Source organism: Silene latifolia, chromosome 7, assembly GCF_048544455.1.
Source record: "Silene latifolia isolate original U9 population chromosome 7, ASM4854445v1, whole genome shotgun sequence".
Classification (NCBI taxonomy): domain Eukaryota; kingdom Viridiplantae; phylum Streptophyta; class Magnoliopsida; order Caryophyllales; family Caryophyllaceae; genus Silene; species Silene latifolia.
Genome location: NC_133532.1, coordinates 15,557,429 through 15,582,497, shown reverse-complemented (window position 1 = coordinate 15,582,497; position 25,069 = coordinate 15,557,429). Strand labels below are relative to the sequence as shown.

At 36.4% G+C, this 25,069-nt stretch overlaps 4 protein-coding genes across 4 annotated transcripts; 2 read left to right on the top strand and 2 right to left on the bottom strand.

The window, feature by feature from the left end:
• The first annotated feature begins 1,347 nt into the window (after positions 1-1,347).
• On the top strand, positions 1,348-4,900 carry LOC141591837 (multiple organellar RNA editing factor 2, chloroplastic-like). The gene is made up of 4 exons (XM_074412320.1): positions 1,348-1,823; positions 3,413-3,510; positions 3,823-3,888; positions 4,615-4,900. The coding sequence occupies exons 1-4, from the start codon at positions 1,408-1,410 to the stop codon at positions 4,755-4,757; spliced, it is 723 nt and encodes a 240-aa protein (XP_074268421.1). The 5' UTR covers positions 1,348-1,407; the 3' UTR covers positions 4,758-4,900.
• Positions 4,901-7,420: 2,520 nt separating this feature from the next.
• Positions 7,421-16,440, bottom strand: LOC141591836 (ethanolamine-phosphate cytidylyltransferase-like). Its single transcript, XM_074412319.1, has 10 exons — positions 15,920-16,440; positions 14,004-14,239; positions 13,469-13,656; positions 12,233-12,304; positions 11,614-11,681; positions 10,119-10,239; positions 9,783-9,848; positions 9,579-9,701; positions 8,494-8,583; positions 7,421-7,902 (listed from the first exon to the last, which is right to left on the bottom strand). The coding sequence occupies exons 1-9, from the start codon at positions 16,240-16,242 to the stop codon at positions 8,512-8,514; spliced, it is 1,269 nt and encodes a 422-aa protein (XP_074268420.1). The 5' UTR covers positions 16,243-16,440; the 3' UTR covers positions 7,421-7,902; positions 8,494-8,511.
• A 3,096-nt stretch (positions 16,441-19,536) lies between these two features.
• On the top strand, positions 19,537-21,118 carry LOC141591835 (putative ribose-5-phosphate isomerase 2). The gene has a single exon (XM_074412318.1). It carries the CDS (start codon positions 20,152-20,154, stop codon positions 20,953-20,955), a length of 804 nt encoding a protein of 267 aa, XP_074268419.1. The 5' UTR covers positions 19,537-20,151; the 3' UTR covers positions 20,956-21,118.
• A 160-nt stretch (positions 21,119-21,278) lies between these two features.
• Positions 21,279-21,797, bottom strand: LOC141589776 (uncharacterized). The gene has a single exon (XM_074410400.1). The coding sequence runs from the start codon at positions 21,795-21,797 to the stop codon at positions 21,279-21,281; it is 519 nt and encodes a 172-aa protein (XP_074266501.1).
• Positions 21,798-25,069: the final 3,272 nt, after the last annotated feature.

The window sequence follows — 25,069 nt, the reverse complement described above, 5'->3', positions numbered from 1 at the left end:
GATTAGCTTATCTTGATTATTCAGTGAACTGACCTCGTTATATTTTATAAAACTGACTTTGAGTCTAACTTTCGCAGTTACGAGTTTAGATACTTAATAATTGTTCTTCCACCACCCGGGCGTGTGGTGGTTGATGTTGCTCGGCGCAAATGCGCCAAGTATCCGGACTCGGGTTCAACGATCAATTATGGTTTCCTACCCTTTTATTTCTCTTCGTTGGGGGAGTTGGAGGCGGATGCCATTGCCTTGCACAAGTGGATTCAGAAATTTTCTGTGTCTCAAGCAACAATAATAATAACGACAATAATAACAATAACAATAATAACAATAACAATAATCACAATAATAACAACAACAACAACAACAACAACAACAACAACAATAATAATAATAACAACAATAATTACAACAACAATAATAATAACAACAATTATTATAATAATAGGCTTAGCTTTGTTATTGCTAAGGGAGTGGGGGCCTAGATTATTTCTAGGCTGCCCACTAATTTCTTGTAAAATTTTTGATGTTTTCCTTTAATAAAAGTTCTGGTTATAAGAAAAAATAAAAATAAATAAAAATAATAATAATATAATATAATATAATTCACAAAAGTGGTAATTAACCCATAACTTTAAGCCAATTGTGAGATTAGGCCTCGTAACTTACAAATGTAGTAATTAGGCCTCATAACTTTGGCAAAAAGTGAAATGTAACTCAATTTCTCTTTTCAACTTAAATCATATCATTAAATCATTTTATATATAAGTTCATTGTGCACTAAATAATTATTAACATTTAAAAAGTATTTATTTAATTTATTAGCATAATTTTTAGAATATTTTTTTTACTAATTTTATCATAATTCACATACATATGAGAGTACGTTTACAAGATTTCAATTTTATTTAATTCATTCAAATATTTGTTTCCAACAATGTATACATGATTACATACACAATTTTAAAATTTTAATAAGTTTTATTGTATACTTATAAATTGTATTGATGAATGAAATTGAATTTTTGTGGTGCAATTTTGGTTGAAAATAAAAATTGGGTTGAATTTCACCTTTTTATCAAAGTTATGGGGCTTAATTACTACCTTCGTATATGGATTAATCTCATAATTGGTTAAAGTTATGGGAATTAATCATCACTTTTGCGTAATATAATTAAACAAACTAAATCTAATTGATCTTACTGAAATCTAATTAATCTTACTGAACTTGAACTAAACTGAACTGGACTGAATACTAACTGAACTAAACTAAACTAAACTAAACTAAACCAAACCGAAAAAATCAAACTAAACTAAACGGGTTTAAGTCGACTTGGAATTCCCAACACAAAACGCACCCTACAACATAAACACAAAACCCTCTCACTCATTTCATTTCTCTCATCAACAATGGCGACAACCACCATCACCAAAACCCTAACAACAACCCTATCCCTCCGCTCGTCCCTCAAACGCCTCTTCTCCACCGTCCCAACCATCACTCGCCCACCCACACTCTGCCCCACCCGACCCGCTCGACCATCCCTCATTATCTCCAACTCAACCCGGTCCCTCGCACCGTTTTCCGCCACCCGGTTCGACTCCATCCGATGCCGGGTCAACCGGTCCGGCCCATACTCTCCACTCAATAACAACTCCGGTGGGTCCAACTTCAGTGACCGCCCGCCTACGGAGATTGCGCCGCTTTTTCCGGGTTGTGATTATGAACATTGGCTTATTATTATAGATAAACCCGGTGGCGAAGGCGCTACCAAACAGCAGATGATTGATGCTTATATTGAAACCCTTTCTAAAGTTGTTGGCAGGTTATTACTCATTTTAATGTAGATTGTTACTATTATGGAGTTGTTTTGATTGATTAATTTTAAGGTTTATACTCCTCGGTCCCAATCATTTGTTTGACTTTGATTAAAATTCCGCTCTGGAAGAATAGAAAGCTAAACATGTGATTGTAACGGAGGGGTTTATACATTCTTGTTGTTTTATGTTATTGAAGTTGAGGCAAATCTTCTGGATATCATGTTAATGTCTTAGGCATTGATGGAATTAAGTGCACTCCCTCCGTCTCAATTATTTGTTCGCATTTGATTAAAATACCGCTTATGAAGAATTGAAAGGTAAACAAATGAATGGAACGGAGGGATTATATACGTCCTTGATGTTTTATTTTATAGAAGTTGAGGCGATTCTTCTATGGATATCATGTTAATGTATTAGGCCGTGACGAAATTAAGCGGGCTTGAAAATTTTAGAATTTTTAGTTAAATTTATCATTTTTGTCTCTTTGTTTACCTTACTGTAATACAAGTTTCCTTGAAAATTTTCACGCTTGTATGAATCTTGGTTCCGCCACTGGCGTTGGGAATACTAGTCATTTGTAATCTAAAAGACCCTCTTAATTCTCATGTGCTTGCTTCAAGCTTTGTGTAGATTTGAGCCATTTGACGTTTTTCGAGGAGAAAAAACCAATTGGAATTGAGTGACAGAGGGAATAATAAAAGAAGTATAATACCATTTGCTTTCATTTAGGGCTAATGGTCTAGATTGGGAAAGCAACAATTTGGATCCTCTGATCCTCTCCCTCTCAATGGTCCAAGTTTAGTTCCGAGGTGATCCAATGGTCAATCGTTTGATGAAATGGAGAAGGAATAATGATTTGACATTGTTCTATTAGAGGAAATGGAGAGAAAACGAAGAGTCTCTATGCTCGCAAAACGGGGGTAGGAACTTGGAGGGGAGGGAGGGTAATAGTTACGCACCTTTCCACCACTCTACTATAGGTTACTTTCCCTCCATATGGCAGTCAAATTCCTCATTACCACCTGTTTCTTTGCTCGTTCCCACAATCGCACATGTATTACTTTTAATATGTTACTCTCAATTAGAGATGTTCATAGACGGTGAGTTGGGGACAATGCATTTTCAATATTTTATAGTCTCTTGCCCCATGTTTTACCTGCTAGCCCCTTTGTCATTCAGCGAAAAAGCACTGTTAGGCCTGGCTTGGATTTGGTAACCTATGTCCTCAATCCAACGCACCTTTTATGGTTGCTTGTTTGACTGTCATGGAGCTGCGCTGAACAAAATTTGGGGCTTTTTGTTCACAACATGATCTGACAACTCTATATATTTGCTTTTTCAAATCTATAGCTCTCTGTAAAAGGTAGTAAAAATAGAGTTAAATTGTTACATGTGAGCATATGACTGTTTTGCTTACTTGTGCTTTTGAATCTTAAACAGAGTCAAATTTATGAATTCATCTGTGGATGTTTGCTTTCTCTTTTGTCCTTTGCTGTTTTTTTATATTAGCGACACATGAGTCTACGACAATGTGGTTTCTTAACTTGCTTTGTAAATTTGAATTTGATTTTTACATTGTGTATGAATGAATCAGTACGGAAGAGGCGATTAAGAAGATTTACAACGTCTCTTGTGAGAGGTACTTTGGGTTCGGTTGTGAAGTTGATGAAGAGACTGCAAACAAGATGGAAGGTAATGTGGCTTTTTATGGTGGCTTGTTTATGCCTCTCTGTTTAGTTATATACTCCCTCCGTCCCGGTCAATTGTTCTTTGGTTTTGGCACAAAGACCAAGGAAAGAGGAGAGGACCAATAACTAAATGACAAGTGGAACAAATTGAATGAGAGTGATCAAATTACTCATCAAGTTCATTCTTAAAATAGAAAGGACAACAAATGACTGAGACACCCAAAAATGGAAAAGGACAACAAATGACCGGGACAGAGGGAGTACTTAGTTATATACTGGTATGCATTTATTCATCTGGAAGTTGGTTTGCGTGTAGGTTTGCCGGGTGTTCTTTTCGTTCTTCCGGATTCCTATGTTGACCCTGAGTACAAGGACTATGGAGGTAAACATATTATATTCCATTCATATATGTTTGTTTGAAGATAACTTTGATTCTCATAGAATCCTTGCTTGTTTCGTTGAATTGGATCAACATTGGTTAAGAAGTTCAGATGAACTCTAGCTGCACCGATCTGCCTAACATACAGTCGTTGGAGTGATATATCATGTGTTTTTTGGTTGTTTTCTAAGTTATGCATACCGTAAATATTGAGATGCCTTGGGTTCTTGCTTGTGTCTTCTACAATTTCCAAATTTTGAAGCGTTGGAACATGTTGGGTTCTTGCATGAGAATATACATGATATTTTAGCTCAACTTTTCACCGTAACTCCTCCCGAAGAAAAAACAGAATATACATGATATTTTTTGATGATAAACTAAATACTAAAGAATTGTATCAACCAAAATTGATAGATATTTGTATATTACTCCTTCTATCCCATTTTACAATCTGATTTTAGTGATTAACAGTGTTTACTTGAGAATATTATAGTTGCAACTTTTTAAAGATGATAATAGAAAATAGTAGTCGTAATAAATTAAACTTGACAAAATTTACACTCTTCGTATATTTTGAGGAATTTCTGTTCGAAGGTGATATTAGTAGACCACCGTCAAATAAGGGCAATATACTGTATGTGGGATTGGTGTTGTACAACTCACTACTAGTTTGTAGTTTGTACACATGTTTTAAACCCTAAAGTGTGCTCTCCGTTTTATACTCTGCAGGGGAGCTGTTTGTTAATGGTGAAATCGTCCAGAGATCTCCAGATAGGCAAAGGAGAGTTGAGCCAGTTGCTCCAAGGCATGGTGATAGGCCCAGATATAATGATAGAACTCGTTATCAGAGGAGGCGTGAAAGCACCAGGTGATCTCGATTGGAAGTTTGGAACTGTCAACTGCTGCTATCGATTTGGCTTAAGTATGTAAGAAAGTTGAATGAAACTAGCTTGTAACCCGCCTACCTCGAATTCATATTGTTCCCACTTTTTTTTTTGCTTAGTTCTTTGTTTTTTCGTTTTTTTATTGTGTACCCTCATTTTTTTTTATTTTCTACGGTGTACGTGTACCTTTACTTTTCCTAAAACACGGCGTATACCTATAAAATTCTAGTATTAATTAGTATACAACGTGACCCAAACTTAATTTTCCGTCAATTTTTGCTTAGTTTTATAGATGATGTGCATTGTCGGACTTTTATAATTGCCGATTCACCCATTTCCCTCCATAATTAGTGACTCAACAGTTTTCCTCCATTCATTCTCCTGTTTTCCTTCCTCGAGTATTTATGGGTTGAAGTTTGTTTTTGTGTCATCTTGATTAATCAATAATAATCACCAAAAAACTGAATTAAAATACGTTATCTCAAGAAAACTGAATTAAGATACATAAACTCTACAAAAGATGCATTTTTTTCTCAAATGAGCAGTACGAATATCAATATCGAATGAAAAGCATAAACAACTAATCATACAAACTGTCATTATTTAAGAAGTAATTAAATACCTAAATATGAAGAATAATAATTGATCGCATAAACACAAACACAAATCTTGATTGTGTCTAAATTTTTGGGGGAGAATCGAGAGTTCTTAGGTTTTCTCTAAGAGCTAAAATGAAAAATAACAATACGAGTGGAAGAGTTTTTGATAAAGAGGTCGAAGTTTAAATCCTGAGAATGATTAGATGGCTAATAGTGAGTCATGCACTAAACATTCTCCACGTCAGCACTTATCACGGATTGTCAAGTTTGGTCACGTTGTGTACTACAGTAATTAATACAGTGGAGTTTAAGGGTACATCGTAGAAAAACCTTTTTTTTTTCTTTTCTTTTCAAGTGAACGTCTTGTGTCCTTTTTGTTTCAAGTGAATGTCTTGAAAGTTTCCAACTTACCCATCAATTAACTAGCATGTTGCCAATAATTGTAGGTGCTTTTATGTCAAAAGAGAGTTTGAATAGAAATGATCCGCAAAATCTTACGGAGTAGTAGACTATTTTTTTTTTTTTTTTTTTTTTTTTTTTTTTTTTTTTAAGAATCAATCAGTAAAGAAAGTGTTTTTTACATTGTGGTGACGCCACTAAACCATACCTATAAACAACAGCATAAAACACGAAAATACTACTAATAACATAATCTAAAACAACAAGGTAAATGCATCGGCTGACAATAATGTGTTGGCGGCGTACGACGGCAGGCAGGCCACAGACTTGGACTTCAAAAACATCCTTTACACTCTGCGATAGACGAGCAACGTTGGCCAAAGGAAGACATCCATCTTTGTTTGTCTTGATTGATGAAGCTTTGGAGAAATACCTACAACAAAACCCAATGAAGAGTCTCGGAGATTCATCTCCTTGGCTGTGATATACTTCCTCAGTAGACCAAAGAGCCCCCTTAATCTCGTCTTTACTCGTCTTAAACGGAACAGCTTCAGAGAAATACCTACAACAAGACTCAAAGAAGCGTCTTGGAGATTCATCTCCTTGGCTGTGATAAACGTCATCAAGAAACCAACGAACCCCTTGACCCAACGAGGAAGACCAAAGTGCACTTACGCCCCAAGGACGTAGAAAGAAAAGGCGGAAAACAAACCATGAAAATCTGTCTCCAGAGGAGAACAATCTCCTACACTTTGGAACACCTCCCCCGCTGATCAGAACCTCGTGACCAAGACAAACGAGTAAATATGTGGGAAATAACTTAGAAACCCACTTGAACTTTTCCTTTACCAAAACCCTCTTGTAAAACCGCGGAGAGCTATGTGCAACACAAACCCGATGCAAAGTACCAGACAGCCTAGTTAACCCGTGGATAAGGGGACAGGACACCCCAAACCATAAGGATTTTATTATTTGGAAAAACAGAAAAAACGATAAAAAAGACTTAGACATCAGCTTGATGTGGATTCCACCGCATCCGACCCGAACCAACAACACAGCCAAGAAAACCCGACCTCACCCTACCACACACATCTCAAGAAAGAAAACCCCAAACCATGACCTCAGACACAAAGAATGACGGAACCAACGGACCCACCAAAACCAAGACCGATTAATCAGACCGAGCTGACACAACGACACCAACGACAACACCCGACACCAAACCCAAAACTCCCCAGGACCATCGGCCCTACATGCAACTAGATCAATCCAACGGAGCTAATACAAACCTGGTAGAGGATACGACTCACGTTTTGGTATCAAACCTTTCTAAAAAGAGGCATGCGGAGCTAAATGGATAAATGGAGAGTGTGTGTTATGATAGTTCACCATAAGTCACGATGCTTTATAAGGCTTGACAAGGTCTACATTGGCATTTTGGTGTAGTAAGCCAGTAACAACTGCATAGGAAGAGCAGGCCGGTTTGAGCCCCCCATCAACTGCAAGCCCGAGTCCTGACCCTTTAAAGCAATGACACAGATCCTATAACAATGACTCCCATGGCTTTGAATATGCAAGTCAGTGGGAACACGAGGTGTGAAATTTGTACCATGTCATTTTTGTACTCGTTCTAAACATTAACATTCAGCCGTGTGAACCTTGACGATAACAACTCAATTATACTACAAATTTCAACAGAAAAAACAGTGCTCGAGTTAATTAACAAGCCCCCAACCTAGGGCAAGGAAACAGGAGTAACACAACATTCCTCTACCTTGAATGAGGAGACGGTTTTCAAACACAATGCTAATTACAAACAACCATATTTGCAAAATTGTGCATGAATTGGTTTGTAAAATTGACACATCAAAGGCCAATCGGAATTTTAATAATAGTAAAATGTCAAAATTTTGTTCCCTCCTTCAATGAACTTCCTCTATCAAGAAACAGAAAGGACTGGTAATCAAACCACTTATGCTTGGAATTGCATTGTCAGCGCACCTGAGATTACATTACATCGTGTGCAGCAGCTTATTTCCACCCTCCTTGTAGTTTCGGTACCCTATCTCTGCTCGAAAATTTTATGCCGCCTAACTATAACTTAATGAAAGCTGAATGGACTCCAATGCGGCAGCCTACACATGTATTTTGTTCGTTAAAAGATGCAAAGTTAACTTACACTTTGAAACTAAACATGATGATGTGCATATGACACTCCGAGTTTTCATTTCCATAGGGTCAAAGACGGATATATTCTTAGTGTTGCGAAGTAGAATAGTACAAATGCATTTTACAATGCAATTTTTTATTATGAATCATATGGAAACAGTACACGGGGACAACTGCATACATTCAAGCCCCTATTACCACGCCACAAGCAGAGATCAATGAAGCGCTAATGTAATGTCATTGTTATTTACTCTTATTCGTCTGCAATTTGTGTCAGCATGATTACACTGAAAAACTTGCATATTTTGCTAGAATAAAAACTTGCATATTTTGCTAGAATAAAAACATGCATACTTTGCGCCATGATGTTTGGCTGTGTGGGGAGACGTGTCCCCACGCGACGCACAACCAAATTCAAATGCTGAAGTATTGTAAAGCCAATGTTACATCAGCACGAGTGTAGAACCCATTTAATAAAGGATTTCAGATCACGGACAAATACTGATAAAAACGCATGTAAACAATAAAAATTGATAAAACGTATATGATTTACCTACCTATTCCAGCAGAAGCATTCAATCACCAGTAACGTGGATTTTATTCTCATAATATCTCCTTTCACTCTCTCCTTTCTTGTCATTGCGTTTCTGCACAGAAGGATAGAGGACCAAAGTGAATTCCAACCAGTAAATACCAGCAGAAACAGATAAAAACACCACAATCTACTATTCCTTTCTATACTTTCTTTTCCCTAATTTTGAGGCAGGGAAATCCTATTGCCACAAAATGCCTTAAGAGTGTCTGGAGAGAAATATACTGCTCTTAACATTCTTAATATGAACGACATGACATTCGTTAGCCTCTAGAATATTTTTTTTGTGTGCAATGTACTAACACTCAAATCACTTTACCAGTGACATCCCCAAGCCTATACCATAAGTAGACCTCGCAAAACTGACCCAACCCGAATGACCCCACCCGATAAGGCTGACCCGAGGCCCGAAAGTGACCCGAACATGACTCGAAACCCGAATTGACCCAACCCGACCCAGACCCGACCCTTGATTGACTCAATGTTAACCCGACCTAAGATGACCCAACCCGAAAAGACCTGACCCATAATTGACTCGATTCAAAATGGCTTTATGTAACCCAAAATGACCCGAAACGACAAGTACTAAGTCATATTAATGTTATATGCATCAAAATAGAGTTTCATTGGTTACAATAATTCTTAATAAATAGTTAAATTTGCAAAATAGTATTTCTTAATCAAAATAGTACTAACTAAAGTGTTTTAGCGATTAATCCGAAAACGACCCAACCCAAAATGACCCATACCCGAAAGTGACCCGACAATAGGTCACCCGAAATTGACCGAAAATGACCCGACCCAACCCGATCCGAAATGTATGACAGACCCGAAATGAACCGACCCAAACTGACTCGACCCATACCGGACCCGATTGACCCATTTGCCACATCTAACCATAAGCAGACCTGGAAAACGGGTCATTTTGGGTATGCTTATGCATAACTAGATTAAAGATAGTTGCGCTAAGAAGTAGGTGACTCAGGCAGAATAGCAGAAATGATGATCAATGCAGGAGTCGGGTGAGTGAAAACTGAAAAGAAAGCACACCTGATATGCTTCATGATTCGAAACTATTCTCTTAATGATTGTTGTTGTAGTGATGTCCAGTGGACTTTCTATGACTTCGAAGATACCCATGCTGATCGGAACTGCATATGGGTTGTCTTTTTCCTGCATATAAATAGCATCTCAGTCTCAACCTACCACAATAATTACATATGTAAATTACGTTACAAAGTATGAAATATTCACCAGCCGAAAGTCATCACCCTCGGCAACGGTTCCATGGATCACCAATGAGATGTTGAAAGTTGAAACCTGAAATATCATGACATCGATCTTAGTCAACAAATATACTTGCCCTTACTAAATCAATGCTGACAGAAAGTAGCAAGGAATCAGGGATAAAGGATCCTTGAAGAAATTAATCTGAGTAAGAATCTATATATCTATGTAAAACAAAACTTGAGCAGAAGCAGGGTGTACAGTCTCTTCCCTATCTCATACACCACAGCCTGTAACTCCTAGGCATCAACAAGAGACTGAAAAGAAAGAAGTAAGAAATGCTGGATTGAAAAGTGTACTAACCATGTCTTTAGAAATTTCCATAGGAGCACCAATAATCACCTCATCTACATAACGACAGGCTAATACACTCAAGCTTCTTTCATGTAAATTCATGATTGGGCGATGAGCTCCTCTTTTAGCACTGTTCGTCACAACATACAAATAAAAAAAAAAGCGCTTAGACCAACCCTCTACAATAAATGTAAAGTGCTTTAAAATGGCAACCACAATCAGTAGCACGAACAAGGATTATAGCACTAAAGCTCGTATTATATTATGGGTCATCCAGTAACAATATTTTGTGTTTTGAACACAGAAAAGGTTGTTTACATCCAACCGTCACTACTTCACCATAGGCAAGAGCCTTGGAGACACTAGGGTAATGTCGTTGCTATTGTAATTTCAATAGAAAAGTAATTTCAATAGAAAACAAAATAGTTCTGCTAATAAAATCTTTTGCTGTTGTAGACACTAGGAAATAAAAATATACCATCAATCTTACATTCTTGCGCGCATATAAAAGCTACAGAATTCTCTGATACCTATAAGAACAGTAACAAGAACTTGATAAAGTTTACTTGTTCTTTCACTACACTTTGGAAAAAATGGTGAGTAGAGTATAATGACAGTATGCTGCAAAATGTCGATAAATATCGAAGAAAGAAGATTAATATCGACACCTGCTTAAGAGAGTGGCATAAAAAGAAAAACTAAGAGGGGAGAAAACAGTAGGCTCCAGGGTGTGCTGCGACAGGTATATTGGAGATGGAATTATGGAAATGTCAACCAAAGAAGGAGGTCTAGGAGTAGGCCTTCAATATTTAGTGAAGTAATCAACTCTTAAAAAGGAACATCACTCCTCTATCCAGTAACAGCTCTAATAAGTTCTGGTAGCTCTCGCGTGAAAAACTTGATGGAGTCTTTATTTAATGGAAGTTGATTATTTTAGACAGGAATACTTGGATTTATAAAATTAAAAGGAATGAAGATAAAACAGCCTCATAAAAGAACGAATTACCAATTGTCTCAATTGACTAGTAAAACTGTGACGGGGATTCCCTTAAAAGTCTCCGGTGCTTATATTTTTCAAGCCAAAAGTTTACAACCACACAATAAAAACAATGGGGATGCTTTCAGATAAACTGAGATTAGAAGGAAAGTAGCGTTATCATTTAAAGATGGTAAATCAATAAACGAGAAGCTACACGAGGCAGAGCCTTCAAACACCAAATAAATCTACTCAAATCTCGTGGAAGTGAGGCAACGCATGGACTATGTTATTGCCTGATTAAACAATAGAAGACCATGAAATAATAATATTTATGATCTTTGACATGGGTTTCATGAATGTTGAAGAGGCAGAACAATGTTGATAATATTCATTACTAGATATATACATGTCACGCGTTTCACGCAGCAATGTGAAATATACATGCATGAATATATTAGCCCACAATGAAGCAATATCAAAAGGAACTTCATGTTTGTAGAATTGCTTGAGAAGAGCATGAATTACCTGATAGTCTGATCCGTGTGGATTCCAACAAGAAGAAAATCTCCAAATTCCCGAGCAAGCCTTAATATCTATAAGAGCAAGGATCAACATAGGTCAATTTAGCAAATATATAGAAGCAGACAAACAAAAGAGAAAAAAAAGGCGGTAGTTATGTCCATCAGGATACTGAAAAGCCCAAGCATGATGAACCACAAGAACTCCCACCAGAATTAGAGTAATAAACTTTTGACAGGAAAAATTATGAATCTCAAGGAGTGATCAATCGCAACCAAATTAACTCTTGAAAAGAACAAAAGGAAATTTTACACGGATATGGATAGCCAAGACGAATGAACACTTTCTTAGGACCTCCCACTTCTAAGTTCTAACTTGCAGAACATGTTATGACAATAACGGGAAAGACCAGATGCATTACATATATATGAAGTGTATCCTCCACATATGGACAAAAATCTAAGTAACATGATGCAGAAAAGCCTAATTAAATTGGAGAGCAAGTACGGAATGAAGGCTAATTTCCTTAACCCTTAGATAACTATGGAGTATATTGCAGAGTTCCTTAGCTAACATGACCTGTAGAAAAAATAGAAGACTCAGGAAACGGTAAAAGGCACTATACCTCCACATGGCCTGCATGGAAAAGATCGAATGCACCATCAATATAAATGACTCGTGAATCTGGTTTGGGGCCCTGTACATAGAAGCCACTAAGATAGCATCAGTACCAGAAGCTTAGTATGTGTTTCATTTTCAAGCTCGTAGCTAACATCGTAACACATCACAATTCCACCAAGAGATCTCTAAATATGCAAGAAGCCAAAAAAATGCAAAAAGCCACAACGTTCCAGTCTATTCACCAATTCAGTGTATGCTTTGTTTCATAAATGCACATGATATGATTTATGTTTTGATAAGATACGGTGACTCCCTTCCCAATGTCTAAGTCGGAAAGATGCTTCAGCAGTCCCCTCCTAATGCATTGCTCTTATAACCAAATCAAACCAAGTCTCCTACCATGAGGTATAGATCAAGTGAAAATTGAATTGCAACCTATCAGTGGCAGCCTATTTCCCCCTTCTACAACAACTTCCCTTGGTGCCTCAAAGATTTCTCCAAACTGGTCAGTACTAGCCTTACTCCTATGTTCATCCATTAATTGCTCAAGTACTTCACAATATAATATGTCAAGCTGGTATGAAGGCCCAAAGCAACTCACAATAAAAGACAACTTCAAATATTTACCCGTGTTAGGATTGTAAGATTATAATCACGACATTAGGATTCAAGCAATCTCACACATTTAGTTGCTCTTGCTAATGTAATTGCTATAGGATTACATGTTACAGAAAAGTAATAGGATTGACCTCTCTAGTTAGTTTTCATAATAATTTAACATATATCATATCACTAAATTTCGCCTGCATTTAACAGTAACAGACTCTTGAAATATAGTGATTTCAAATTAAATTCCCCAATCTCCCCAAATAGCGTACGCATAAATAGTACTCCCTCTGTCACTGTCCGGTCATTTGTTGTCCTTTTCTATTTTTGGGTGTCTCAGTCAATTGTTGTCCTTTCTATTTTAAGAATGAACTTGATGAATAATTTGATCAATTCACACTCAATTTGTTCCACTTGTCATTTAGTCATTGGTCCCTTCCTCTTTCGTTGATCTTTGTGCCAAAACAAAAGGACAACAATCGACCGGGACGGAGGGAGGAACACACTAACACTAATCATAATAGATTTCACATTACGAATGGGCCAGCTTACATTTTCAGAACTATAACCCATAACTACACACATACCACATTCCAAATAGGCCTCATCACTTAAAATTTGTCAGTTTCAGTACCTTTCCATTAGAGAACTGAACAATTCTACGAGACGTAGGAAGAAAGTGTGAAATGCGAGTTTCACCAGCTGCTACGCCATCCTCAAATTTTTGGCTATTATTACTACCATGGCTGAACTGTCTCTGGAGGGATGAATGATTAGATTTGTCATTGAGTGATCTTTCTCTGACACAAAGGAGCATACGGCCTGTACATATATAAGAAACATGTCTAAAAACTCCTGACATTGATTGTGTGATAAATAGAAATAATAATACATACAAAGCTATCTGAACTGTTAGCCTAAAGAGCATTACTGCACATTTTGATACAAAACATGTCTAAAAAGCCCTGATATTGATAGTGTGATAAATAGAAATAACAATACGTATAAGGCTGTCTGAACTGTTAGCCTAAATAGCATTACTGCACATTTGACAGGACAGAAATCACCCAATAGCACACACAGGGAAAAAAAATGGTGTTAAACACATACGGAGTATTACATAATTTTAGCAATAAAGAAAAGTCAAGAAGTCAGAACAGAGTTAGTACCAACAATGTCAGTGCTGGATACGCCCTCTGTACGTTTGATCTGCTTAAATCGGCCAGCTGTTTTGGCAAGAGCATAAGCATCAGAACCATCAGGAAGAAGACATGGGTCGTCTCCATGAATAATGTAGTCAATGTTATATTCCTCAAATAGCTTCTTCATGAACTCTTCAGAAATTGCATAAGGTGCATCAGGAATGACCTCATCCACCCATTTCACAGCTTGAACCATTATCATCCTGTAGAGTGTTCAATTAAATTTAATTAGTTTTAGTTCCAAATTTTTTTATTTCCAGTAACATCAGATGACACCCTATATCAGCAAAGCTAGATAAGTATAAATCAAAGCTAAAAGCATTAATACAACACCACCTTCTAAACAGTAGGATATCATCACCAAAAATTCTCAAGAATTTTATACCAATTTACATCTACCAACTAAAAGTAATAAGTGACAATACAACCAAATTTACATCATTCATCAATATACCTATAAACCAAAATAAATTGAACAACTAAAAATTATATTTTGTTTAAAGACTATTACGAATAAGCAGATTCTACGACTACACTCAAAAGTATACCTTACTTTACTATTAAGCTCAAGGTTCAGATAATGTATTCAGAAATGTCAAATTCAGTAAAACCCACTGAACAATAGACATAACTCGTTGGAGCATTGGGTAGTGTTGGATCAGATTAAATTTCGGTCATAAGCTAAAAGCCTAAAGCATCACAAAACAAAGGTCTAAATAAAACCAGCTCCCTTTCTGAAAAGGGTTCTGAAATTCCAGTAACAAAACTTAAGGAAAGTCATACTCACATTCTCAAGGATTTATGACAGAATAACAAATAATGTAACATTATTTCAGTGTTCAGCACTAGGATTACAAAAACTATGTCCAGACTCCACAAGACCATCAAACAAAACCTCAATCCTGAATCCTAGGATTACAAAAACTATGTCCAGACTCCACAAGACCATCAAACAAAACCTCAATCCTGAATCCCCGTTTCCCAACGTAACCTCCCAAGTTATCAGCAAAAATCATCCATAAATTATCACCTCTCTAGGAATCTATGACTTAAACGGTACAGACTACAGCGTACATCTCAAATAAAAGTATCAAAAATTCAGTAATTAAGCTCAAGGATCTCACAATAAGCTCAATAAAACACTAAAACCATAACTGACACCTCCATTTCCAATACAGCGTCCAACTTTTTAGCTACAATCACTAAGACACAACAAAATTTTCTCATCATCCCATGAACAAATGACAAGAAAAAAAAGCATCTAAAATCAGTAGCTAAGCTCAAGGATCACACTAAATACACTCAAAACCAACAAAACCACATCCCCAATTCCAACAAAAACTCCAAATTTCAAATGCCATTTACTACTATCAATAAATGAGTGTTTTCATATATAAAAGGACCGCCTCACAATGAACACCGCTGCACAATGAAGACGATCTTCAATTCAACAAGCGCCTAAGCTCAAGAATCACCCTAATTACACACAAAAACAACAAAACCAACATCCCCAATTCCAACAAAAACTCCAAACGTTAAGCACAGTTTATAACTATCAATAAACTTAAAGCACAATTTATAACTATCAATATAAAAGGACCGTCTCACACTCTATGCTCTTGCACAATAATTGCTCCCAAAACAACAATCTAAACAAAGAATAGTATCTTAAATTCAATAAACACCTAGCTCAAGGATCACACAAAATACACTCAAAAACAACACAACCCACATTCCCAATTTCAACAGAAACCCGAAACATTAGGCACCTAAGCTCAAGGATCACGCAAAATCAACAAAACCCACATCCCCAATTCCACCAAAAACATCAAATTAAACCTAAAAAACACAAAAACAACAATAAAAACAAAGAAAAATCAAACCTTTCATCAAGAGAAGTAACAGGAGGACCCTTATTAGCAGTAATTTCAGCATCACTAACAACACCAACAACCAATTGATCACCCAAAGCACGAGCTTGACGAAGAGCATTACAATGTCCATAATGCATCATATCAAAACAGCCATCCATATAAACCCGAATCGGTTTCTTCTTCTTCCTAACCCACATTTCTAGGGTTTCTGATAACCCAGATGCATGATTTATTCCCCAAATTGATAACCCTAATGCTACCCCTGTTACAACACATTTTGCAACAAATTTCAACCTTAATTCTGTAATTTCTTTCGCCTCATTGGATCCCATTTCTGTGAGAAAGATGTCGTATGATTTGGGAATCTAGTCTTATGTACGAATATTAATGTTAATTCTTATACATTAATAATTGATCTGGTGAAAATGGTTCTAGTTTCTACATTAAAACAACACAAAACAAGCTTTACAGGCTCATTTTGTTAGGCCAAAAATGGTGTTGACCACTGTTGATAGATCCTCAAACTCCTTTTCTAGAGTTTATGCGAATACTTTATCTCAAGAATATGATTCTTCTTCTCGAACAATTGGGACATTTGGACTGTTGGTCCAACCCGAGCCGAACCCGATGCCATCCGAGTCGATCATCCATTTTGATTTTTGGCAAATCCGGTCTCTAATCTTAATTGGTTTAAACCCGTAGAAAATCGATCCAATGCTAAATCATTTTTTTTTTCTCGAACAATTGGGACAATTGGACAGTTGGGTTCAACCCAAACCAAACCTGATGCCATCCGAGTCGGTCTTCCATATTGAACTTTGGCAAATCCAATCTCTAATCTTAGTTGGTTTAAACCCGGAGAAAATCAATCTAATGTTAAAGACCCTAGAGGCTTAGATGGATCATCTATGTTAAGGTTTTTTTATATATGAAATCATGATTCTTATAGTAAGGGTAACTTAAAACTCATCAAGAAAAAAAAAGAAAAAAAAGTAAATGTCTCGTTATATAGTAAGCTTTTATATGGGCTTCAAATAGGATCGGGGCTTTTTTTATTACTGTATTATTTATTTTAGAGTCTCACTGAGGTTGAGCATCGGGCCTAGGTTGGAGTGGAATGTGGACAAGCGTGAGATCATTTTGATTGAGCTCGAGATCATATTTAACAACAATAAAGAGTTTGTTGGGTGGATTAGACTCATTAGTCATTATATACTGTATGTTTTTACATATCATACAAAATAAAGTATTTTTTTTTTGAAGAAAAGCCGAAGGTTATACTATCAGAGACGAAGCTACGCCTGGGCCAGATGGGCCATGGCCCAGGCAAAATTCCTAAGAACAAGTATTAAATAAGTAGGCTAATGATAAATAAATTACATATGGCACATTGGTAATTGCTAAAGTGGTAAGGACAACTAAGTGAATTCAGCCAGAAGGTCACACTTTCGAGGAAAGTAGCTTGCAATTTTTAAGTTTTATTTTTAATTTTTTAACAATTTGCTTCATTTGTTTAGGTTGTCTATTAAACATTCTTTTTTGTCAACAATAGTTTTTTCGCCCAATAATTATTTACACTATTTCAAAACGGAAGGACCCATATTTTATCAAAGTACTATTTATACGACTTTAACCCCATTTTAATTTATCATAAAGGCGTCTTATAAGAGATTTATTATTGTTTACATTTGTAATTTTATTCATCGTTTAAACTAGTATTAAGAACGCTTTGTAAATATTGAGTAAATTAATTTATTGGAAAAAAGGAATGCATAATCCAATAATTAAACAAGAATAAATCCTAATTCAATAAATATGTTTTATACTCCGCTAAAAATCCTATTAAAAATAAAAACCGTTGACATAATGGTTTGAGGTCACCCTAATGAATGAGTATATATCGATAAAATAAAAATCGGCCTAGATACAAATTTTGTCCTAGCTTCGTCCCTGTATACTATAGTAACGAAATATCAAATAATATAACACTGTTAGCAGAAAGCGGTAAAACTTCCGCCCATATTACTCTACCAGTAGCCCTTAGAATAGGATGAGCTAACTAATGAGCAACACAGTTATGAATACGACTAGTATATGACTAAATAACGGAATGAAAATTACTACATAAAAGAAAATATCCTCTAAGACCAGCGAAACTAAGCTCCGTCCAACACGCTTTCCTTTCAATGCTTTCACCACTTGAAGACAGTCACTCTCCAAACTTTGTGTTGAATAAGATTTCTTTATTGGTGTTGGTTCTAAGTACATATTGCTATGACCTCTTAATGATGATATCAAACTTTTAGGATCCTTAGTGCTCAAACCAAAACAAGTAACATCGTCGCGATATTCTGGAATTCCAGGGTCAAAACTCCAAAGTTGTTAATGTAGAAGCTTAATTTACTGAACAATTTTGCTTATTTTACAACCTAAACCACGAGCCCCTAGTTCCGACCACCTCTTCCTCAGCTCTCGACCTCATTCTTTCCCTAACCCCCGCGCGTCGACCCCTTCCCCTGTTCCCGATCGTTGATCCGGTCATGGCCATTGGTTTGGGGCCATGCGTCGTTGCTTGTGGTCTATGGCCTAACGTTGTCACCTTGTCGGTAATTTGTGGCCCTGCACAGTCTCTATCGCATGTTGGTGGTCCCCCTCTTTTTAATTCAGTTTCATTAAGTTCAGTTCAATCCATCTATTCGCAAACTAACTCTTACTTCATCTTTATTCGGTTTAGTTCAGCTGAGTTCCATTCAGTTCAGTACAGTTCAGCTCCTATCAGCTGAAAAGGACGTGTCATGTGTCTCTGCATTTTTTTTTGAAAGAAAGAATCAATTCATTAATAAATAGTCATACAACATATACAACATGTGTCAAATTTGACCGGATACAACTCGACTAAAACCAAATAAAATAATATCTCGTTCAAAGAAAGATCTGTAAACTTGAATTGCTCCAATACACATCCTCTATCATATCGCCACAAACAACTTTTTACAAGAGGATCATAAAATCTTGAACCTTGACGAGAGACGATTTTATCTGACCAAATTGAGTGTAAGCAACAAATCGACAATATATGTAATACCATATAACGATCCATTACGAAACTGATCTTCCGCATCTTCACCATATGAGGAACACCAAAACGCTCTTATCTATATTTCTAATAGAACTGAAACCTAGAAAGACAAAGACTGAAAGAACTCCGAAAATAAAGACGGACAAACGGATGCCATCAAATAAAGCGTCTTGCTTGTGACTTGTGACCTCTCACAAAAAGGGAGATGGGACAAGGTGGAGCACCCCACATGTGCTTCTCACTCGCCTCTCAATGAACATTTTGTGAGAGAAAATGGTATCCCTCACAACATGTGACGAATATCGTCCGTCTTTAATGAGATTTTGCGTCAAAAGATATACTTTTAGTTGTGTCTCAGCCTTTTAAACCTCATAGTTTTTTTTTTTTTTTTTTTTTGGATGGGGATGTACTCCGTTGAATTTAGTAACGTACCGAGTACATGAAACAAAGCCATCAATTAACACGAGACTTGACGGTTCTACAAGAGACAACCCTCGCGGATTGGCCTCCCAATCAAGGAACCATGAAGAAAACGAGTAAAACAAAATGCCGTAAAAAGAAGACCGAATCTCCCTCTTTCCCTACAATTCAAATCTTCAGCTTTATCCTTTACGTTACGTTCTCCACCCATTAAACCCTAAAAATTAATTACCCCAACACCTTTTTCCAGTTTTCCGCAACTCTCTTCTCCTTCAATCAGCCACCACCGCCCATTCTCCGAATCCCATCCTTTTATCATCTTTTCTCCCTCTTTTTCACACCACCACTTATTATATTCTCTTCTATCTTCATTTTTCCCTTTATATCTTCCTTAAAAACCCTTAATCTTTCCTACCCATTTCAGCATTTCCCTTTAATTTATCTGGGTATTCCTCAATTTCCCCCTTTTCTTCTTCATTTCTTCATACTTTCCATTTACTTTTTCGAGTAATTATTGTGTGAGACGGTCTTATATTTTTGGTTGTATTGCTAACAAGCGCTGTTCTTTCCTACCCATTTCAGCATTTCCCTTATTTTCATCTGGGTATTCATCTGATTTCCCAAATTTTGCTTCTTTTCCATCCAATTTTGAATTTTTTTTATTGGGTATTCCTTTGATTTTCCCAATTTTGCTTCTTTAATTAATTGGGTATTCTTTTTCATCCAAATTTAAGAAAAAAAGATGGCAATTCCATGCACACATTTGATAGCAGGTGAAAAATCAACCATGGAAAATGGGGTTTTAATCGGTTCACCATTATCAACAACAGGAATATTATCACAAGATGAATTGAAGAAAATTGCAGCATATAAAGCAGTTGAATATGTTGAATCAAACATGGTTTTAGGCTTAGGAACTGGGTCTACTGCAAAACATGCTGTTGAAAGAATTGGTGAATTGTTGCGTCAAGGGAAATTGACTAATATAATTGGTATACCGACGTCGAAACAGACTCAAGCACAAGCTATATCATGTGGGATAACATTATCAGATTTGAATTCTCACCCAATTGTTGATCTTGCAATCGATGGCGCGGACGAGGTAGACCCACATATGAATTTGGTTAAGGGGAGAGGTGGGTCTTTACTTAGGGAAAAAATGATTGAAAGTGCAACAAAAAAGTTTATTGTTATAGTTGATGAATCAAAGATGGTGGATTATATAGGTGGAAGTGGTTTAGCAATGCCTGTTGAAGTTGTGCCATTTTGTTGGAAATTTTCGGCCGAAAGGTTGAGGATTTTGTTTGAGGATAAAGGGTGTGTTGTTAAGCTTAGAACAATTGGTGAAAATGGTGAAGAACCTTATGTTACTGATAATGGGAATTATATTGTTGATTTGTATTTGAAAGAAGATTTGGGTGATTTGAGTTTAGCTAGTGATGCTATTTTGAGGCTTCCTGGTATTGTTGAGCATGGTATGTTTATTGGTATGGCTACTACTGTCATTGTCGCTGGCGAACTCGGGATTTCCATTAAGAATAAGTAGAATTGAGATTCTGATGTTTTTGTTTTAGGCTTTGTAGTGAATTTTGTTTTGGTTAATTAGTTGAGTAGGTTGGTATGTGGGAAGTTAGTCTTCCAAATTCTTGTTTTGTTGGGATAATTGTTCGAGTTTTTGTTAGAATTTGATGATTAATGTCGACTCATGACGATGTTTTTGCAACTATTTCATACATTCAAGAAATCTGAATTCTCTCAGAAGAGGAAGTGATCAAATGTGTGATTGTTTTCTTAATGTGTATGCTGAGTTTCTTAATGGGACCGTCTCACAGTGAGACGATCTCAGTACAAACATATCTAATCATATCGCTAACCCAGCAATCTGATAAGATCACTGGACAACCGCGACAAGTCCTCTGTCAACTGGTTCATGGCACTTATCATTTGCCACTTAGGGGACGGGTTGTGATCAACACCTTGTTGACACTTTCGGGCATATTTCATAGCTATGTTAGCCTTATGTTTTGCTGCACCGTTTGGCTTGCCATTCAAAGCCATGGCCCTATATAGTTGAATGCATCTTCCGACCACTTGTTCTTCCTTGCCGACAACCCTACCTCGCAACCCTTGTAGGTATCTTGATGTAACCTTTGCCTGAGCCGATAGCTGGTCAAGGGCGATTTGGGTTAACCCATTGACATTGGCATGTACACTTCGTGGATCGGTTCCAAGTGTGTAGGCACAAAACCCGAAGTCTCTTGTTTTTCGGCAAGTTAATGACAGTTGTGATTCGCTGTTCAACTTCCGCATTAACCCATTGCATTGAGTTGATGGTGAAGTGATGAAAGCAGATATGAGAGCAATGTAAAATACAAATGAAAGCTTCATGTTTTAAAATTCTAAGGAAATACCAACAAATTGTAGATGAAATAAAAGGCTGGTCTATACTCTCTATATAATGTGTGTATGAGCCGGACGAATTCTGCAAAATTTACATGAAAAGGAATAAAATCAGCAAATCCAGAAAAAATATACATGGAAAGAAATGTATACATTAAAATCAAGAGAAATACTATGAATTTTATGATTTTTATCCTAAAAATTCGAAAAGAAGCAAATCGTTAAGATTTGAGCAAATCATAGAGTGCAGGTACAACATTCTTCCATTTTCAGGCACAAGACTTGTTTAAACAAAAAATGAGGCTAAGACTCGATTCGTCTTTCTGCTCATATTGGTACATGAGCTTGGTAAGCCTATCTGGCCTAAGCTTCGAGCCATCGACCTGTTCGCTCTGAAGTGGTAAACTTTGGGTCGATTTAGAATTAGTACCCATGTGAGTTAACGAGTAAAAGTGTACTAAGTATGACAGCTGAGAACAACAATGTTGGTAAACTGTAACTTTAATCGATTGATATCAAGTAAATGAAGAAGATACAACAGATTGAAGATAACAGTATTACAGACAGTGTGACTTGTTCGACTTTGCAAGATGAGATAAGACAACAATACGAAACTGACGGCATTTGTGACTGTAACTTAAATCACGAATGTAAGACAATAATTAAGATGAGTGATCAATGGAAGGAGATTGCAAGGAAGTGATCGATGCGTTGCAAAGTCAAGCTGGAAGAAGTGATTTTCATATAGTCATTAACGAATTTTTGTTGCTTTGTAATAGCTTTAATTCAGTTAGATGGTCGCATATTACTATATTAGTAGGAAGTATAATCGAGCCGCTCATTCTTTGGCTCATTGCCTCATTCATGTAATTTGGGTGGAAGTAATTTCTTCGATGCCTCGACCATTCCTTGTTGCATCGTGGATATTACAAAAGCCGATTTAATGGCATATGCGTAATCCCGCTTTGGGTTTATTTCAAAAAAAAAAAAAAACCGAGTTTGTTATTTGGTGAGATGACGATGATGTGTCAAAGAAAGAACACATTTTTTTTTTTTTTTTTTTTTTTTTTGAGAAAAGATCATTATCATTAATAAAAAGTCATACGACATCTACAACATATGCCAAGCTCAATCGGATACAAATCGATTACAACCATAGGAAATAAATTCTTGTTCAAAGAATGAAACACCGCAATGTAGTCTCTATCATCGATTCGCCGCAAAAGGCTTTCATCCATAAGAGGGTCTCCGAATCTTCCTTGACGAGTATCCATTTCTTCTGACGTGATTGATTGTAGCCATGAATCGGACAAAATATGTAAAACCATATAACGATCTATAACAACGCTGATCTTCTGCTGACTTATTAGAAAACTGCAAACGAACCAGAAAACGAAAGCTCGCAAACTGAGAGAAGGACACCACCGATAGTTATCGGGGACAAAGCCCTCAGAAAGAGAGACGAAACAACAACGAAAGCGGAAATTAAACAAAATCATAAAGGAAACAAAGCAGAACACAGGAAGAAAACGGAAGCCACCGCCTCCCTACCAACCCACAACACCGCCAGATCCAAACACCACCCTGCCACACCACCTCAACAAATTCGTCCGATAAGACCCAAACAGCCCACATACACCACGCGGACCGAGAGGAACGGGCAGACCCGTACGATCCAGAACCGGGTGTGGGTAAGAAAGGGGAGGAGGGTTAATCGGAAGAGAGGAGATGGGTCGCCGGAGAAAGGTCTTGAGAGACCCCATCCCCGGCGACATGGTAGGAGGTTGATGGGTAGCGGTGGGAGGAAGGAGGAGAACGGCGACGGCAAAGGGTGAGAATATAGGGTTTTGTTTTTTTAGAGAGAAGGGGGAGAGAAGACACGGGTGATTATGTTGGTGATGCTAACTTATTTGCATGTTATAGATTTTAGGTAAACTAAAAGAAAGAACACAGTTTTAGTTCTACCACTGTTAGGTCCTGTACTTTTGGACTTAAAGTCACTTAATTTAAGTTCACTTCAGATCGTTTAAGTTCAGTTCAGTTCAGCAGTTCAGTTCAGTTCCTATAAGTTCAGTTCAGTTCAGATCCTATAAGTTCAGTTCATAAAATTTATAAACGGAGTATTATTTTTAAAAATCGACACAAAAACATTTCACATTAATTATTCGATACACATAATAATTTTAGAAAAAAATGGAAGTGATGGATTCTTTGTCGAGGCCATGGATTCGATACACATAATATTAATTATTCGATACACATAATAATTTGGCGAGGCCATGGATTCTTTGTCGAGAGTGAGAGTGAGAGTGAGAGTGAAGATGGAAGTGATGATGATTACGGTAATATGGAAATTAATGGTTAGAACAAAAGATGTAATATGTGATATAATTTATCGTAATGTAATTGTAGTATAATGTATGAACAAAACAATGTATAAAAAGCGGAAAAATATTTTATCGTATCTTGTGTTTTAGACTATATTTTTTTTAATCAATGTCCTCTCTTAACAATTAATAATAATAATAATAATAATAATAATAATAATAATAATAATAATAATAATAATAATAATAGTTGCGCTTTTTTATTAAAATAATAATAATAATAATAATTAAGTTAAATAAATTAAGTTAATTTAAGTTCGGATCTTATAAGTTCAGTTCAGATGAAGTCCAGTTCAGATTCTATAAGTTAAATTCAGTTCAGATCCTATAAGTTTAGTTCAGTTCAGATCGTATAAGTTCAGTTAGATCCTATAAGTTCGATTCGATTCGATTCTATAAGTTCGATTCGATTCGAATCCTATAAGTTCGATTCGAATCCTATAAGTTCGATTCGATTCGATTCGATCCTATAAGTACGATTCGATTCGAATCGATCCGTTTGATCAAAAGAACATGACCTTAATGCTCTATTGCTCTAAGACCACTTTCCACATAGGACCAGTCTAATTACAAAAAAACCCAAATAGATTTAGTTAATAAAATCGTAAAAAGGTATTTTATTTTGACAACCTAAAATTTTATATTGATAACTTATGTATTTAAATATACTAGTTTTCATTGTAAAATGTCGATTAGTTAAAGTAAAATTAAAATTTAAAATAAACTAATACTCCCTCCCATTCACAATAAACCTCTCATTTCATTTTGGCACAAATATTAAGGAAACACACTACCCCACCATATAATTAAATTTCAACCACACAAATACACTACCCCACCATACAATTAAATTTGGACCACACAAACACTTAC

Bases quoted from the DNA above. Each gene is read 5' to 3' on its own strand.
- LOC141591836 (XM_074412319.1), bottom strand. From the start codon at position 16,242: ATGGGATCCAATGAGGCGAAAGAAATTACAGAATTAAGGTTGAAATTT. The intron at 13,657-14,003 runs GTACTAACTCTG...ATATATGTACAG, and splicing joins ATCCAGCACTGACATTGTTG to GCCGTATGCTCCTTTGTGTC. The intron at 9,702-9,782 runs GTGAATATTTCA...ATTTATATGCAG, and splicing joins AGGGTGATGACTTTCGGCTG to GAAAAAGACAACCCATATGC.
- LOC141591835 (XM_074412318.1), top strand. From the start codon at position 20,152: ATGGCAATTCCATGCACACATTTGATAGCAGGTGAAAAATCAACCATG.
- LOC141591837 (XM_074412320.1), top strand. From the start codon at position 1,408: ATGGCGACAACCACCATCACCAAAACCCTAACAACAACCCTATCCCTC. The intron at 3,511-3,822 runs GTAATGTGGCTT...GTTTGCGTGTAG, and splicing joins GACTGCAAACAAGATGGAAG to GTTTGCCGGGTGTTCTTTTC. The intron at 3,889-4,614 runs GTAAACATATTA...TATACTCTGCAG, and splicing joins TGAGTACAAGGACTATGGAG to GGGAGCTGTTTGTTAATGGT.
- LOC141589776 (XM_074410400.1), bottom strand. From the start codon at position 21,797: ATGAAGCTTTCATTTGTATTTTACATTGCTCTCATATCTGCTTTCATC.